Source organism: Phacochoerus africanus, chromosome 8 (assembly GCF_016906955.1).
Source record: "Phacochoerus africanus isolate WHEZ1 chromosome 8, ROS_Pafr_v1, whole genome shotgun sequence".
Taxonomy (NCBI): Eukaryota; Metazoa; Chordata; class Mammalia; order Artiodactyla; family Suidae; genus Phacochoerus; species Phacochoerus africanus.
The window spans coordinates 13,244,198-13,262,030 of NC_062551.1; the positions used below are offsets into that span (position 1 = coordinate 13,244,198).

General features: G+C 45.7%; 1 protein-coding gene and 1 long non-coding RNA gene across 4 annotated transcripts in view; both read right to left on the reverse strand.

Moving 5' to 3' along the window:
- Positions 1-139: 139 nt before the first annotated feature.
- On the reverse strand, positions 140-10,615 carry LOC125133427 (uncharacterized). Of its 2 annotated transcripts, none has more exons than XR_007136439.1 (3): positions 9,490-10,615; positions 3,559-3,986; positions 140-1,443 (listed from the first exon to the last, which is right to left on the reverse strand). It is a non-coding gene; the product is annotated as an uncharacterized LOC125133427 (long non-coding RNA). The 2 variants fall into 2 exon arrangements; XR_007136438.1 differs by having other exon boundaries at positions 141-1,443; positions 3,748-3,986.
- Positions 10,616-12,879: 2,264 nt separating this feature from the next.
- The window catches only part of ST3GAL2 (ST3 beta-galactoside alpha-2,3-sialyltransferase 2), a 52,690-nt gene continuing 47,736 nt past the window's right edge, over positions 12,880-17,833 (reverse strand). For both annotated transcript variants that reach the window (XM_047788758.1, XM_047788756.1), the window contains 3 exons: positions 15,575-15,620; positions 15,167-15,286; positions 12,880-14,160 (listed from right to left, as the gene is read on the reverse strand). In XM_047788758.1, the coding sequence (XP_047644714.1) occupies positions 13,987-14,160; positions 15,167-15,286; positions 15,575-15,620 (340 nt within the window). In that variant the 3' untranslated portion in view covers positions 12,880-13,986. The remainder of the gene's footprint in view (positions 14,161-15,166; positions 15,287-15,574; positions 15,621-17,833) is intronic.

A 17,833-nucleotide genomic window follows, 5' to 3' on the forward strand; every position in this document is an offset into this window, starting at 1 on the left:
CCCTTGTCCCCTTTTATTTGCTTTTTAGGGCTGCACCCATGACATATGGAAGTTCCCAGGCTAGGGGTCCAATTGGAGCTACAGCTGCCAGCCTACACCACAGCCACAGCAAATCGGGATCCAAGCCAAGTCTCTGACCTCAGCTCACAGCAACACCGTTCTTAACCCACCGAGTGAGGCCAGGGATTGAACCGGGGTCCTCATGGGTACTACGCAGATTCATTTCCACTGAGCCACGGCAGGAACTCTCTCCCTTGTCCCTTAAAGCCATGGTTTTCCTCATCTTTATAATGATGTGTTCACTGTTCATAATCATTGACCAGGGTGATGAGACCAGCCTCCAGCCCCTGAAGAAATTCTGGAGGTATAGGCAGAGGGCAGGAGAGGCCCAGGCAGCACAGCCACGATGTCCCTCCTCTGCTTGGATGGGGCATAGGTGGCAGCAGCTGAATGGCCCCCCTTCTCCATCCTTGAGATTTGTCACAGATGTCTCTTGCCCATGGCCACCTTCATTCACCTCAAATCCAGGTATGTTCCAGCTGATCTCATTTACCTGTGTTCTCTGTGCAGAGGAGATTCCTGTTTCTCCCTGTGTGAGCATCTTGGCTATTTGTGTAAACCTCCGACTTTGGGAGAAACATGAAGGTCAGTGAATTTTCAGCAGGACTGATATGGTTAGGGTGGTGACACAGGGCTGCCTTCTGCTGCAGCTGCTCTGTCTGCTCAGGTAGCTGGTGTCACAGCAGCCAGGGGACACTGGGTGATTTTCTGAAACATGTCTGGCCAGTGAGTTGATTCTCACCCATGGATGTCACACTCCGCCTGGAGGCAAGGAGCAGAGTTTGAAAAGGAAGTTATGACTAAGTGAAAACTCTGATTATGCTGTTCATCCATAATAGTGGACCTATTGGTTACCACTTTAATTCATACATTGTATGAATAAGAGTGGATAAATTAGAGGTATACCCAAAATTTATTATGTTCAGAAATTTAAAAATAATTATGAAACGCTTTACTAATCATGATTTGTTTTTACTTGTATTTTTCTGCTTACTAGACTAATATATATATATATATGCTCATTAAAATGTGTGTGTGTGTGTGTATTGAGTGTAGGCACCCTCTGTCCCCACCTGTGTGGGATCACCATTGCTAGCAGCTCAGTCAACACAGAGTTATCATCGCCTTCTGTCTGCATCTGTCAGTTAACTTTTCTTGTACAAAAATGTGGATAGGTCTATTCATGCTCTTGTGCGACCTGCCTTTTCACTTACCTCTGTATTCTGGACATGTGACATGGATGTACCTCACTTTCAACAAGCTTCATTCCAGTGTGGAGCTGCCCCAGCATTTAGTTCATGGCTCCTAGAGATAGGCGGTGAACACAGTGAACACCGCTCCCGCTCCCGTTAGTGCCCCAGGGAGACTCATTCGGATGTATTCCTGGAAGTGGAGTTGTTGGGTCAGGGTGGGGACGTTTAACATTTTAACGCATAGCTAATGTAACCTGCCAAAAAGTGTTACCAATTTATGTTAGTGTAGTGGTAACAAAAATACCTATTATCTGCTTGCCAACCCCCTCTGTTATCAATTTTTTAAAATTCAAAACATGTAAGGATTTTTTTGGTAATTATTAACTACAATGAAAGAAAATCCTCAGCCATTGTTATTAGATGATTAGGACTCATAGTGGATTTAACAACAGAAATACACAAAGGGTCTTTATATACCTGCTACTAGTTATCCTTCTTTGCTACACATATCAGTGGAACCTTAGTCAATTTTTTTTTTAATCAATTTTTAAAACTACCAGTCTGAGTAGCAAAAATTACATAATTGCTATTTTTTCTAATTTATTTTGGGATTTGTATTTTCTCTTTGGGGTTGCTGTCCATGCTTTTTTTTTTTTTTTCCCTTTTTGTCTCTTGAGGGCTATACCTGTGACATATGGAGGTTCCCAGGCTAGGGGTCTAATTGGAGCTGTAGTCGCCGGCCTACGCCAGAGCCACAGCAACACCAGATCTGAGCCGCATCAGCGACCTACACCACAGCTCATGGCAATGCCGGATCCTTAACCCACTGAGCAAGGCCGAGGATCGAACCCACAACCTCATGGTTCCCAGTCAGATTCGTTAACCACTGAGCTACCACAGGAACTCCCATTGACTTTCAACTTATTTGTGTCTTTTTTTTTTTTTCTTTTTAAATGGCCACACCCATGGCATGCGGAAGTTCCCTGGCCAGGGATTGAACCCACAACCTCATGGTTCCTAGTAGGATTTGTTTCCGCTGCCCATGACGGGAACTCCATTTTCCATTCTTGTCTTACCATTTTGCTATTGGCTTGTTTGTCTCAATGAATTTTAGCCACCTTTCTCTTTTAAGGAAATTAGGCTTTGTCATGCATGGTGGATGTTTTCCTCGATTGTCTTTACGAAATCATTTTTTTCTTTTTAAGGCCACACTCGTGGCATATGGAGGTTCCCCGGCTAGGGATCGAATTGGAGCTGTAGCTGCCAGCCTATGCCACAGCCACGCCAAATCCAAGTTGAGTCTGCTACCTACACCACAGCTTACGGCAATGCCGGATCCTTAACCCGCTGAAGGAGGCCAGGGATCGAACCTGCATTCTCATGGTTACTAGTCAGATTTGTTTCCACTGAGCCACGAAGGTAACTCCCAAGATCATCTTAAGACTGCACAAAAGTTTAATTACATTTTTAAGAAATCTGTGTTTTATGTCATGACTAGAAAATCCTTCCTCATCTCAGTATTATAAATTATTTGCCTGTGTTTCCTGAAGTGGCAGTTTTTTTGTTGTTGTTGTTTTTTGGTTCTTTTTGTCTTTTTGCCATTTTCTTGGGCCGCTCCCGAAACATATGGAGGTTCACAGGCTAGAGGTCCAATTGGAGCTGTAGCCACCGGCCTACGCCAGAGCCACAGCAATGCGGGATCCGAGCCGAGTCTGCAACCTACACCACAGCTCAGGGCAACGCCGGATCCTTAACCCACTGAGCAAGGGCAGGGATCGAACCTGCAGCCTCATGGTTCCTAGTCGGATTCGTTAACCACTGTGCCACGATGGGAACTCCCTGAAGTGGCAATTCTTGGGCAGTAAACTTTCTACATTTTACTGGGTCTTAAAATGTTATACTGCCCTGCTCATTTACTGTGAGCGATTAGGAGTAGGTGGGTGGCGGGGCTGTGGGGGGTGAGACTGGGCTAGTAAAGGTCCAGATGGGTTCAGAGTGAGAGAAAGTGAGTCTGAGTGTCTGTGGGGATGAGCCAGGTATGTGAGAGTGACTGCAGGTGTGCAAGGGACGCAAGCCACTAGCACAGGAAGGGTTTCTGAGAGGAAAAGGGGGTGCAAAGTTCTAGAAAGGCCAGGGACAAAATGAGGTGGGGAAGAGAGGAAGCAGTGTGAGGGGTGCTCAGAAGGGAAACGAGGCTAAGAAGGAGAGGAGGCCTGGTACCATGCCAGTATTCCAGTTAGATGACACCCACTTTGACCCAAAAACACAATAAGTGATACAGAAAAAGTACAACTAGAAAACGCACCACATGACTCAAAAAAGATGAATGCTTCTGTGGATCAGCAATGGGGAAAAATGCAAAGTGGTGAGCAGTGCTTGAGCCTAAGTTTGCTGGGCTCCTGCCCAGGGTGCAGCAGCTGCAGGCTGTTAGGTCCTGTGGAGCAGAGGAGCAGGGAATCACTGCAAACAAGACTGGAACTGAAAATGGGCTCACCACTTGGAAGGAGCTTCGCCGGCATCCCAGCTGGACAGAGACATTCAGGAAGACATCTTCGTCTTTGGAAAGGTGGCAGGAGGGCTCAACATGCCCTGTAGCCGGTAACCCACACCATCTTGTCAACTGCCTGCCTGGTCTGTGATACCCTCTGATCATTGGAACAGCACACCTGGCTCTAAATAAGGGCCAAAGGGGCAGGGAGCCGAATGGTGCCAATTGCTAAACCCACCGGTGGACTGTGGAGAGAGAAGAAATCGAATGCTCAGACAGACCGAAAGAGGGGAGGGGAGAGGGGAAAGATAAGGGTATAGGATCAAGAGATATGCACAACATGGCATAAAATAAATAAGCTGAGTTCCCATTGTGGCTCAGTGGTAACAAACCCCACTAGTATCCATGAGGACATGGGTTCAATACCTGGCTTCCTTCAGTGAGTTAAGGATCAAGCATTGCTGTGGCTGTGGTATAGGCTGGCGGCTGCAGCTCAGATTTAACCCGTAGCCTAGGAACTTCCCCATGCCACAGATGCAGCCCTAAAAAACGAATAAATAAATTTAAAAAGCAACCAGGATATACTGCACAGCAGAGGGAAATACAGGCATCATTTTGTAGTAACTTTGAATGGACTTCATCTATAAAAACACTGAATCACTGTGTTAAACACCTGAAACTAATATAATACTGTTAAATCAACAGTATCAAAACAAATTCACCCTAAATAAAACTAATTTTATGAAATGGCCTCATCAAAGGCTTGAAGTATATTTGGATGCTCAAAGAAAAAAGAATATGTTTCACTGAAAAAAAGCAAGAAATGAGGTAAATTTGGATGAGAGCAGTGGTGTGCTAAAACTCACAAGAGTTGGCTGCTAAATCACTGTTATAGCTTGAAACTGGTCGTCCTGGGAATAATTTACACTGCAGAAATCAGCAAACACTACAAATCAGGGGTTTTACTTTGTTTTCAGAGAGACACTTTACCAACATAACACTGGGCAGAAATAAAACAAGATTAGAAATTTTAGAAATGAGAAAGTCACTGAAATATAAACTCAATGGGAATCCCAGCTTTTAAATTCTAATTATACTCTCATTTTAAGGACAAGAACACAACCCAATTTCAGTAGATCTGCACAATAAAACTATTTCTTGCTCCTGGAATGCCCAAACAGGACACTTCTGATGGGTTGGCTCTTCGGGACACTGCTCCCTCCCGCCTTCCATTGAAGTTTTTAAATAGACTTTTTTGGAACAGCTTTAAGTTTATAGAAAGATACAGCAAAGTTATTTCATAGCAAAGTGAGGCCTGAACTCAGATCCCTCTGAATGTAGACACCGTATGTTCTTTCTGCTTCACCAAGCCTTCTCCCTGGAGAGAGGCCGTGTTGCCAAGAAGAGCCTGTGTTATTCTCAGGAGCAGAAAAGAGCTGTCAGATGAAAGGTGGTGTTGTATATTCTCAGGAGAACAGGCTGGTCCTGATACCCAAGAGTTCAGCAAGTGTGGGGGAAGGGCATAGACTTGCATTTTTGTGCATTACTTGTCACCAGGCAGAGACTCACTGCAGAAGCTGTGATTGTTCTGGAAGGGTAGTGAGAAGGAGCAGTGATTCCTAATTCACATTCAGAAAATAACTTGATTTTTTTCGGTCTTTTTAGTGCTGCACCGTGGCATATGGAGGTTCCCAGGCTAGGGGTCCAATCAGTTGTAGCTGCTGGCCTACACCACAGCCACAGCAATATGGGATCCTTAACCCACTGAGCAAGGCCAGGGATTGAATCTGAATCCTCAGGGATGCTAGTTGGGTTCATTAATGGCTGAGGCATGAAGGGAACTTCAGAATACTTGATTTTTTTTAAAATGCGGTTTTAGGATTTTATCCTTCCTCTCACCTAGCAAGGAATGGTGTTTTGCTACCTTGGCAAAGAAGACACAAGAAGCAAGCAGTTCCTTGCCTGCTGAATGGCAGCCCTCAGCCGTTCCTGTGATGGGTAAGATACTTCATGGCTTCCTGCCTTTTCTCTGGCATCCAGCTGGAGTGCCAGCCAAGTGTGTACCTACCTACTTCTGGCCAGACCATAAATCCAAGTGTTTCTCTCCAAAGAGCTCTCTGTCTTCAGACTGTATAACTGCTCACCAAAATACAATGCCTCTTCCAGAGGAATACACATCTCTGCTAGACCAAGGCTGGCCTTGGGACTTCTTTGGCAGCATGTGGCTCACCACTCTCCTTTCCTGTCCCTGAAACCACAGGTAGTGCCACTGTCTGACTGGGTCCCTGAGTGATCATGATGGAAAAGTGGCTTTAGTGAGAAGTAAACTGTAAGCCACTGGGAGTTTGAAGGGTGTTTGTTATCCTGACATAACCTACCTTATCCTTACCACCTCTCCCCACCCTGGGACGGCTGGTCCCCTGTCCATCCAACCCACATAGTAGGCATGTCCCATCCAGATAGACAAAATTACCACGCAGCTTCTGGATCTACTATTTCAGAAGAGAGAAAAATCTCCAATTCCCAATTATTTTAAAAGCCCCCATAATGACAGGGGCTAAATAAGCAACCACAGGAAAACCAACTCTGTGCAAACAGAAAAACTATGTGATTAAATATCACCCTTACTGAACTTCCATCAGCTCACTGAAGTTATAGGGAAGTAATGAAAAAGGTATAAACTCACATGAACAAATAAAATGGGAGCAATTACATCAGAAGAGGGAATTTAACAAAATGTTTGGAATACACACAAAAATATGAATGAAAAAGAAAAGCTCCCATTTTTAGCAATACAGGGAACTAACTATATAGAGCATGAAAAAAAATCCCAATCCAAAAACTATCTACAAAACTGATATATTCTGTTTGAATGTATCAAAGAACTACTACATTTAGGGTTTTATTTTTACATTTAGTTCTGATTCATTTGACATTTTGGCAAATGGTTTAGGATATGGATCTAATTTTATCTTTTTCCAGATGGTTATCTAGTTATCCCAATAAAATTTGTTTTAGATTTTATTGAAGGGAGTTCTCTTGTGGTGCAGTGTGTCAGGGATCCGGCTTGGTCACTGCAGTGACTTGGGTCACTGTTGTGGCATGGGTTCAGTCTCCGACTATGGAACTCCCACATGCCATGGAAATGGCCCCACAATGTGAAAAACAAGTTTTTTATTGGAGTATAGTTGACTTATAATGTTGTTATTTGTTTCAGGTATACAGTACAGTGAATCAGTTATACATATACAAATGTCTATTCTTTTTTCCCATATAGGTTATTATAAACTAGTAGATTTCCCTGTGCTATACAGTAGTTTCTTTTCCAATAAAATTTAAATGTCCATCTTTTTCTAAGTGATCTGAGAGGCCATCTCTATTATAAATCAAGTTTCCATATGGACTCAGACTAATGAAAGAGAATAGAGTATCCAGAAGTACTCAGTGAATATGGAATGTCAAGGTAGTGGTCACCTGGAGGGGAAGGGGGTTGTGCTTGGCAAGGAAGATGGGACAGGGATGGTGTGCCACCTGGGTGGTGGTTACATGAGCGTTCATTTTATTTTTTTGTCTTTTTAGGGCCCTACTCAGGGCATATGGAAGTTTCCAGGCTAGGGGTCAAATCGGAGCTGTAGCTGCTAGCCTGTCACAGCCAGAGCAACACCAGATCTGAGCTGCGCCTGCAACCTACACCACAGCTCACGGCAAAGCTGGATTCTTAATCCACTGAGCGAGGCCAGGGATCCAATCTGTGTCCTCATGGATGCTAGTCAGATTCGTTTCCGCTGAGCCACAACAGGAACTCTGTCTGCCCATTTTCTAATCAGTTTTTGTTTTTGTTTTGCTATTGAGTTATATGAGTTTTTTATATATTTTAGTTTCAGGTTTAAGTCCATTTGGAGTTTTTTTTTGTGTGTGTGAGTGGTATGAGACAGGGGTCCAGTTTCATTCTTTTGTATGTGAATAGAACCCCCATATAATCTAACAACTCCACTTGTGGACATAATGTCCAAATGAATAAAATCCCATCCTGAAGAGTCATCTGCACCCCCACATTCACTGCAGCATTATTTACAACAGCCAAGACACAGAAACAACCTAAGTGTCCATCAACAGATGAATGAGTAAAGAAAATGTGGGGTATACATACAATGGAATATTCTTAAGCCATAAAGAGGCAAATCCTGCCTTATGTGACAACGTAGATGAAACTTGAGGGCATTATGCTAAGTGAAATAAGTCAGATGGAGAAAGATAAATATGGCATGATCTCACTTTCATGCAAAATTTAAAAAACTAAACTCGTGGAAAAAAAGAACAGATCGGTTGTTGCCAGGGAGTAGGGTGGTCAAAAGGAATAAACTTCTAGTTATTAGATAAGCTCACAGCATGGTGATAACAGGTCACAATATTGTGCTGTACATCTGAAAGTGGCTAAAAGAGATTTTGGAGTTCCTGTCGTGGCACAGCAGAAACAAATCCGACTGGGAACCATGAGGTTTCGGGTTCGGTCCCTGGCCTTGGCCTTGCTCAGTGGGCTAAGGATCCGGTGTTGCCATGAGTTGTGGTGTAGGATGCAGAGGCGGCTTAGATCCTGCGTTGCTGTGGTTCTGGCACAGGCCAGTGGCTACAGCTCCAATTAGACCCCTAGCCTGGGAACCTCCATATGCTGCAGGTGCTGCCCTAAAAAGCAAAAAATAATAATAATAAAAATAAAAGTAGATTTTGAAAGTTCTTACCACACACAAATATTTTAACTATATGTGGTGTGTTCATTAAACTTACTGTGGTAATCATTTTGCAATATATGCATATATAAAATCACTATGTTGTATACCTTACATACATATACAACATTCTATGTCAATTATACCTCAATAAAGCTGGAAAAATAAAATTCTAACTTTTCTAACTCTTGCATATAATATGTTCACTCATCTTTTTCTTTCTTCAGTCCATCTTGGTATCCAAATGGCAGTGAAAATTGCTTTTTCTTCACCACGGTAATTATAATATATAATCCTATCTATTTATAATCCATATCTATTATATTATCCCATCTTTGCTTTACCAAATAAATTTCCATCATGGAACCTTTAAAAAACTGTAATTCATTAGGCTATATATTTTTGTGCATTTATTCTTATGCTCTTTTCTGTGTATGTATTATATCCTACAACAAAAACGGTTTTTAAAAATTAATTTAGGGGTTCTCTTGTGGCACAGTGGTTTAAGGATCAGCATTGTCACTGCAGTGGCTTTGGTTACTGCTGTGGTACAGATTTGATCCCTGCCTGGTCCACAGGTGTCATTAAAAAGAAAAAAAAAAAGAAAAATTTTTGTATTCTTATTTTTTATTTTATTTATTTAGTCTTTTTAGGGCTGTACCAGTGGCATATGGAAGTTCCCAGGCCAGGGGTCAAATTGGAGGTGTAGCTGCCAGCCCACACCACAGTCACAGCAATGCCAGATCCAAACAGCCTCTGTTCTGTGACCTACAACACAGTTCCTGGCAATGCCAGATCCTTAACCCACTGAGAGAGGGCAGGGATTGAACCCACATCCTCATGGATACTAGTCGGGTTTATTATCCCTGAGGTACAAAGGGAACTTCAAAAACAACTTTTTTTAAGGGCAAATAAAGAACTCTGAGGTAGCTATTATCTGTAAGTCGGAGAGTAATGGGATCCTAGCCTGACAAAGACCCCAAACCATGCCTCTCTACCTGAGATAGGGAGGCATACTTACCACAACAATCCAGCTTGGTGATTAGTTGTTGTTGTTTTTTCTTTTTTGTGGCCATACCCACAGCATGCAGAAGTTCCCAGGCCAGGGAATCAAACCTGTGCCACAGCAGCAACACGAGCTGCAGCAGTGACAATGCCGGATCCTTAACCCGATGCGCCACAAGGGAACTCCAGCAATTATAGAGTTTTGACCTATAAGGATTTGGGACAAGAATTAATTGACCACTGAGGTCCCCAGAAATGAAACATGCTGGGCAGCCTATTAAAGCACTGCTGGATGTGTATGGAAGGGGAAACTCTAGGAAGGCTGAGAAGAAACCTGAGTCACATTGATGGGGGTTGCCAGACCTAATCAGTTGCCAGACCTAATCAGGTCACATACCTGGAGTCTTTCTTGAGCTCTCACGGCCCTTTGAGGGACTCTGATGTAGCAAGAGTTCAGACTGACTCTTCCCGTAGGCCTTTCCTGGAGGGATGGTGCACTGGGAAAAGGGAAATACCCAGACTTTGACAAGTTATCAAAACAGGCTCTGAGACCCCAATGCTGACACAGTCTACCTTATTATGGAATTGGATCTTACTATGGCTAATGACAGATGGAACTCTGGTCCAAGTGCATTCAATGGTGGGTCCAAAGAGACCACAGACACATTTTAAGGTAAATATACTCACTTCCAAAAGAAAACAGAGATAATTACTACCTGGCAATATCACCATGCTGGCAATCAGACTCATGGAGGGTGATTATGATGGAATGGGCCTAACAGAAGATCTTGGAACTATCTCCAACGTATTAAGTCAAACTCTATACCACATTCCAGCAGGATTTGCAGTGATTGGTGTTGCCACTCAACTTGAGTTAATGGAAGGGTGGGTGATTTCTTCCTCATCCCATGCACTCATCATCTGAATCATGGAGAATGACAGTAGTTCATTATAAATGTAAACAAGTGGTCATGCCAACCTGTGGTTCCAGATGTGGCATCTTTGCTGGATCAAAGCAACACAGTTCCTCCCCAACAGTAAAAACAAAGCAAAACAAAACCAAACCCTCCACATGATTTTTTTTTTTTTTGGTCTTTTTGTCTTTTTAGAGACACACCCACAGCATATGGAGGTTCCCAGGCTAGGGGTCCAACTAGAGCTGTAGCTGACAGCCTATGCCACAGCCACAGCTCGGGACCTGAGCTATGTCCGCAACCTACACCAGAGCTCACAGCAACACGATCCTTAACCCACTGAGCAAGGCCAGGGATTGAACCCATGTTCTCATGGACACCAGTCAGGCAAAACCCTCCACATGATTGGATGGGACTCTTGATTCTGGAGGTAACTGGTACATCTAAAGCGCTATTCCTACCAAGTATGGTGCCCATAAGACAGCAGATTTGAGTAGGCCCAGAGAAGAAACAGTTCTGGGCAGTCCAGGCTATGTACAAACCTTCCAGACACTGGGCCCTATGACTCAGCCAACCAATTGCTTTTGGAGAGTGTCTGTGGTGGAGAGAGGTGTCATATGGAGTCTCTGGAGTAAGAGAATTATATCCCAGAGTCCTACGGTTTTAGAAAAAGACCAATGCCCTTCTCTACCAAAAAGTATTCCCTATTTGAAAAGTAACTCTGGGCTTGTTCTCAAGCACTGGCAGAAACTGGATTGCAGGACACTAAGTGACTGCAGACTCTTAGAGGTCCACCATGGGACCCACGCTATGTGATCCACCCAACTATGAAAATGCACATTCAGAGGCATTCCACTGCATGATGGAAGCGGACTCGAGTGGGTCCAGACAGCCCAAGGAAATGGCATAGGCGGCTGCTTCAGATGCCTGTGGCACCTGCTCCTACCATTCTGCCAATTCCCTGACAGCCCTCACATACAGTATCATGGCAAGTTCCACAGAAGATGGAAATGAAAGGGAAAAAGCCCCATCCTGCTGGCCCCTTATGCTCTGCTGGCCCCTTGCGGTGAACAGTCTCTGCCCTGCTGATCTACTCAAGGCGCCCTGAAGGACGGCAGGGAAGACCACCCTCCTGGAGGGTACAGCTGGTGGTTGGGGGTGGGGAGGCCTCATGTAGAAGGGAAGGGTGCCTGGGGGGTGTTCCCTCCCTGCTTCATAGCAACCGCCCTCCCCCCACCTTTAGCCATTACTTGGTCACAGCTCCCCACAGAGAGGTACATCTTCCTTTACCACAGAACACATTTTAGAAAGAACAAATGACTATATATAGTTTCTTTGTTCTTTTTAATTCAGAAAGAGAGAAAGGGAAGAAAATACAAAACATTTGTTTAAATAACTATTGCAGAAAAGAAGATTTGGGCTGGATGCTGGGACCTACCTCTTCCAGAATAGGGATTTATTAATGTTTTAAATAAAACAAAACCCAAACAAAAGTAGAAGAAAAAGGAACAATAAAGAAATAAATTATTCTGCTCGATACTGTTTGGCATAATTGCATTGTTTTTTCATCTTCTAAACACTCAAAACAGCCTCTTCAGGAAAGCACTGAGATGAGACTGGCAAGAATGGCTGGTGCCTGGACTCTCTACTGATGGGAGAGGCCCTGAGCAAGGCCTTCCACTAAAGGCCCCCCAAATCCACCCCCATTCTTTGCTTCTCCTACTTTTGGAACTGGGAAGGAACAGACTCAAGCTAAGTTCTCAATATATTAACTTTTAGGGGTGTCCACTGCCCCACCCTAATCCTCTAATATACTCTCCTGCTGGCTACTGTTTCCCTAGCCAGCTGCAGGAACTACACCAACGGCCAGGAGGCTGCTGGGTAGTTACCAACTCACTAAGCACTAAGAAAAAGCGTGGTTGTCCGTTTCCTCACTGTTAGGAAGGGGGATCCTTTTAGCGGTTTGGAAGCTTCACAGAAGCCCTTCCCCCCTCCTGTTACACTTCCCCAACCCTGAAGGGTGAGAATACCTTCAGCATCTTCCTTTAGGGACTTAAGCTGGGTTCAATCATGCAAGTAGCTTCCAGCTGTAACCTCTGCTTGTTAGCTTCCCAGCCCTTCTAGAGCTGGGAATGGAAAGTGAGTTAAAGGGTAAAGGCAGGAGGTGAGGGGGGTAAATGTGTGGGCAGAGGAGGAGGCATGCAGGGAGCAAGTCTTCTCCTCCCCAGATATTTTGCATGGCCAGCTTAGGTATTTGAAAAGAATCCCTGTTGGTCAGCCACCCCAGGTAACTTCAGGTTAGCTAAATCATGAGCCCAAAGCAAACTCCACCCCCCAGCAAGAGGTTTCCTACTCCTTTTTGGGGTGATGGGTGAAGGACCAGGCAGCTGGGCCAGCTTTCCTTCCCACGTGTAGCTCCGTTTTTCTAGAGCCAGCCAAACCGGGGAAGGGCGGGTTGGCGGTGGGGGTGGGGGAAGCAGCAAGTGCCCCAATCACAGGGCAAGTTTTGATTTATTTTCCAGAGCAACAAGTAGGCTGGTGAGGAGGCCCAGGGCGAGACACTAAAAAGGTTGTGGGCAAACAACAAGGGCCAAGGGTACAAGTGAGTGAGAAGCACCTTACATTTGATGTGACGGGGCTTCCTAGTCCCCTGCCCTATTCCTTACACCAGTGTTCCAGAGTTAAGCCCTGGGCTAATTCTGCTCCTCACCCTCCTGAACAAGAGGTGAATACAATTAATAGTTTTCCGGTGAGACACTAAATGCCATGGTCAGAAAGGCCATTCCATAGGGTGGCCAAAGGCGGGAAGGGGGTGGAGGCAGGAGAAGGGGACCCACGCACCCTCTGGATTCTCACCGCATTTCTTTGGTGGGTTTACACTCACCCATCTGCGCTTGACTGATAAAGGAACTGTGGGGTCTAGCTTTCTCGTAGTCCGGAGCACTATGGAAGAGCTCTAACTCTTCCTCTGGGGAAAAACGCGCTCCCTGGAAACCACCCGCCCGGCCCTCGACCGCCAGAAAGGCTTCGCGAACGCCCCTCCGCCCGCCCCGAGGCCATGAGAGGCCGCGCTGCCGCTGTCCCGTGCCTTCCCCACCGTTTCCTTCTTCGCGCGTTCGCGGGGTCAGGCCGGCAAGCGGCTGAGACGCCTCCTACCGAGCCTAGAGAAAAGTACTTCTCGAGGCCAGAAAAAACTTCTCTTCCTTAGAAAGCGTGAAATAAAATCCTACCCAAAAGCATAGGGGAGTGGGGATTGTGCGGCCGCCAGCCCGCCTCCGAAGGCCATTGATTGGAGGAGACAGGGTCCAGCGCCGGAAGTTCTCCTTGAGTCGCATGATTGGCTGGGAGAAAGAGGCTCCGCCCGACAGCAGCGCTGATTGACGCTAGGCGCGGGCTGGCCTCAGAGTCCAGTGATTGGCGGGCCATAGCTCGCTGGACTGCAGCATGATTGGTCCGGACCGCGGCTGGCGTCGCTCCCAATTTCCTGCTGATGCCCAATGGGGCGCCGCGCCCACCGCCACTAGGCTGGCCCTGAGTCCCTGCTGGAGCGCACGCCTGGACCTCGCCGCAGGGCCGGAAGGGTCGCGACAAGGTCGAGCTCAGTTGCCTCGGTAGACCTCGATCTTGCTGGCCTTGGCCAGCATGTCGATGATGTGGGCCTCGAAGTCGGCGTCGTGCACGCCGGTCTTCCGGAACTCGCCAGCGTACCGGTTATTCTCCCAGTAGTGGTGCCAGTTGCCCCGGCTGTCGGCCCCGAATCCATACACGTTCACCTGCAGGGAAGGGCGGCGCTAGTGACCCCAAGTCAGGGGACCAAGCAGCACAATTCGCAGCAGGCGGGAAGCACCAGGAAAACTGGGGACAACCAGCCCTGGCGCTAAGGACATTATCCTAGAGGGAGACTACTGCTCCCTTCTGGCTCTCCCTCCAACCACTGGTCTGATGACATCAAGAAGGCTCAGGGAGTTCCCATCTTGGCTCAGTGGAAAGAATCTGACTAGCATCCATGAGTCAGCAGGTCCCATCCGTGGCCTCTCTCAGTGGGTTAAGGATCTGGTGTTGCCTGAGCTGTGGTGTAGGTTCCAGGCGCAGCTCGGATCTGGCCTTATTGTGGCTGTGGTGTAGGCCAGTGACTGCAGCTCCAAGTCCACCCCTAACCTGGGAACCTCCATATGCCGCAGGTGCGGCCTTAAAATGCCAAAAAAAAGACCACCTCACTTTGGGGCTAGTCTATGACAGCTCACCAACCCTTGCTAACATTTTTTTTTTTTAATGGAGTACTTTTATTAAAAGCTGCTCAATTACCTAACACCATTCACTGAGGAGTTTACTGCAAAAAGGTGTGCTGGGCTTGAGCACTGCTGTTTACTGCTTACTGCTAGAGAGAGGGACTCCCAATAACTAACCTCTATTTGTAACACAGAGTAGTAGGCCTGTGGCCCACAGCTGTGGGAGATACCACCCTGTTGAAACTTAACTACATTGTTTCCATTCCACTTAGGTTTATGGTTATTCTTTATGATAAGTAATATCAACTATGGTAGAAGTATTTGATTTCCTTTTTAAATAAATTTAACATTCCAATGACATGATTCCAGATTTAGTAAAAGCATGAAAGTAAAGTTGGGAAATGCAGATCTACACTTTGCAGCCTAGCAATGGGAGGAATGAAAGCCACTTGATTTCTGCCTACAAAAACACATTCCTCTTGAGGCACTGCAGGCTGACTCCCTCTGTTCCATGGGTCCTGCTATTTTACTCCCAGACAGGGTTACCCACCTCATCACACACATGCAGGGCAAAGAAGAGTACCAGCATCCCAGTGGAGGGGTACCGCCCATGATGCTCTGTCCACCTGTCATGGATGTACTTGAAGAAGGCTGGGTTATAGATCTGGACCTGGGAGAAGAGGTAACAGGCACATGAGTGCATTTGGGGCCTGGAGGCTCAGGTCAGGCTCTAAGTAGCTTCTGCCAGTTTCTCCATGCTTGCCAGTAGACAGGTTCAATAGGGTTCCTTGGTTCCTGATGCCCCTGCTGGGGGTTGTGCATACCTGCAGATGGGGACTCTAAAGGTTCTGGAAGGGTACTGGGGGACACCTGAGCCACAGGACGAGGAATACCATGAGTCAGGTCTGTACTATTTTCCACTGAGGTGTGGATGAAGAAGGGGGAGGAGGGAGCTTACCTTTTCTTTGTCCACTCGAAGAAAGGACTTCACTGGGGCATAGGTGCTGTAAGCAGAGAGAAAAATAACACTGAGAAGATCCCGTGGACCCAAGGACGCCTTTTCTCCCACTCAGGCCTGCGTGATGACACCTTCACAATAGGCACCCTATTTCCAGACTGCTCTCCCATAGCACATCACTGTAGTACCCTGCTCAGAAGCCTTCGATGGTTCCCGCGCCCTTCAGGATAAAATAAGGATGTGTTAGCAAGTATTAGGACCTTCCATAACCCAGCCCCAACTTTTCTTCCCATGACTGTCTATGACCTCTCCACTTGAGTTAGCCCATCATCTCACACCCACCATGTCTATGCTCTTACCTCTGCCTGCAAGAGCCCTCTCCCTACTCTCACATTTGGCATAAATCCCTCCTTCCCTATTAGCCAGCCATGGTACCTGTAGCCTACACTTCCCTTTCTGAGTATCGATGGGACTTAGATTCTACAGCACTTACTTTAGCCCTTATGTTCTTTCAGACATAAAGTCAGAAAACAGTAATTTATACTTCTGTGTTTAAAAAATACATGGTGGAGTTCCCGTTGTGGCACAGCAAAAATGAATCTGACTAGTATCCATGAAGATGTGGGTTTGATCTCTGGCTTCCCTCAGTGGGTCTGGCATCGAGTGTTGCCATAAGCTATGTTGCAGGCCGTAGACACAGCTCAGATCCCACATTGCTGTGGCTGTGGTGTAGGCCAGCAGTTGTAGCTCCAATTCAGCCCCTAGCCTGGGAACTTCCATATGCTGCTGGACCGGCCCTAAAAATGTAAATAAAATAATTAAAAAATTAGGAGTTCCTGTCGTGGCGCAGTGGAAACCAATCCAACTAGGAACCATGAGGTTGCAGGTTTGATCCCTGGCCTCGATAACTGGATTAAAGGATCCGATGTTGCTGTGAGCTGTGGTGTAAGCCTCAGACTAGGCTTGGATCTGGTGTTGCTGTGGCTATGGCACAGGTCGGCAGCTGTAGTTCCGACTGGACCCCTAGCCTGGAGAATCTCCACATGCCGCAGGTGCGGCCTTAAAAAGGAAAAAAAAATTGGTGTTCCCATTGTGGCACAGCAGAAGCAAATCTGATTAGCATCCATAAGGATTCATGTTCAATCCCTGGCCTCACTCAGTGGGTTGTGGATCGGGCATTGCCATGTGCAGTGGTGTGGATCATGATGCAATTCGGATCCTGCATTGCTGTGGCTGTGTAGGCTGACAGCTGTAACTCCAATCTGACCCCTAGCCTGGGAACTTCACATGGCACAGGTGTGGCCCTAGAAAGCAAAAAAAATAAAATACATGGTGACAACAGACAAAAGGTGGAAACAATCCAACTGTCCATTGACTGATGAATGGATAACAAGGTATGTCCATACAACAGCATACTATGCAGCCTTTAAAAGTAATAAGATCCTGACAGATGCTTCAACATGGATAAACCGTGAAAATATTATGTGACTGAAATAAGCCAGATGCAAAATGACAAACACTATATGATTCCACTTATATGAAGTGCCTAGAATAGTCAAATCACAGAGAGAGAAAGAATAGTGACCCTCCTAGACTGTTGGTAGGAATGTAAATTGGTACAACCATTATGGAAAACAGTATGGAGGCACCTCAGAAAACTAAATATACAACTATCAAGTGATCCAGAAATCCCACTCCTGGGCATATATCCAAATAAAACTTTCATACAAAAAGATACATGCACCCATATGTTCATTGCAGCACTATTCACAATAGTCAAGACAATGGAAACAACCTAAATGTCCACTGACAGATGAATGAATTAAGAAGATATGGTACATATACACAATGGAATACTATTCAGCCATAAAAAGAACAAAATAATGCCATTTGTAGCAACAGAGATGGAACTAGAGATCCTCATACTAAGTGAAGGAAGGAAGGAAGAGATATGGCACAAATGAACCTATGTACAGAACAGAAACAAACTCATGGACATGGAAAACAGTACTGTGGTTGCCAAGGCGGAGGGGGAGGGAGTGGATGGACTGGGAGTTTGGGGTTAGTAGATGCACACTGTTACATTTGGAGTGGATAAGCAATGAGATCCTGCTGTATAGCACAGGGAACTCTATCCAATCACCTGATGGAATATAATGGAGGATATTATAAGAAAAAGAATGTGTATATATACACACACATATATGTATAACTGGGTCACTTTGCTGTGCAGCAGAAATTGACAGAACATTGTAAATC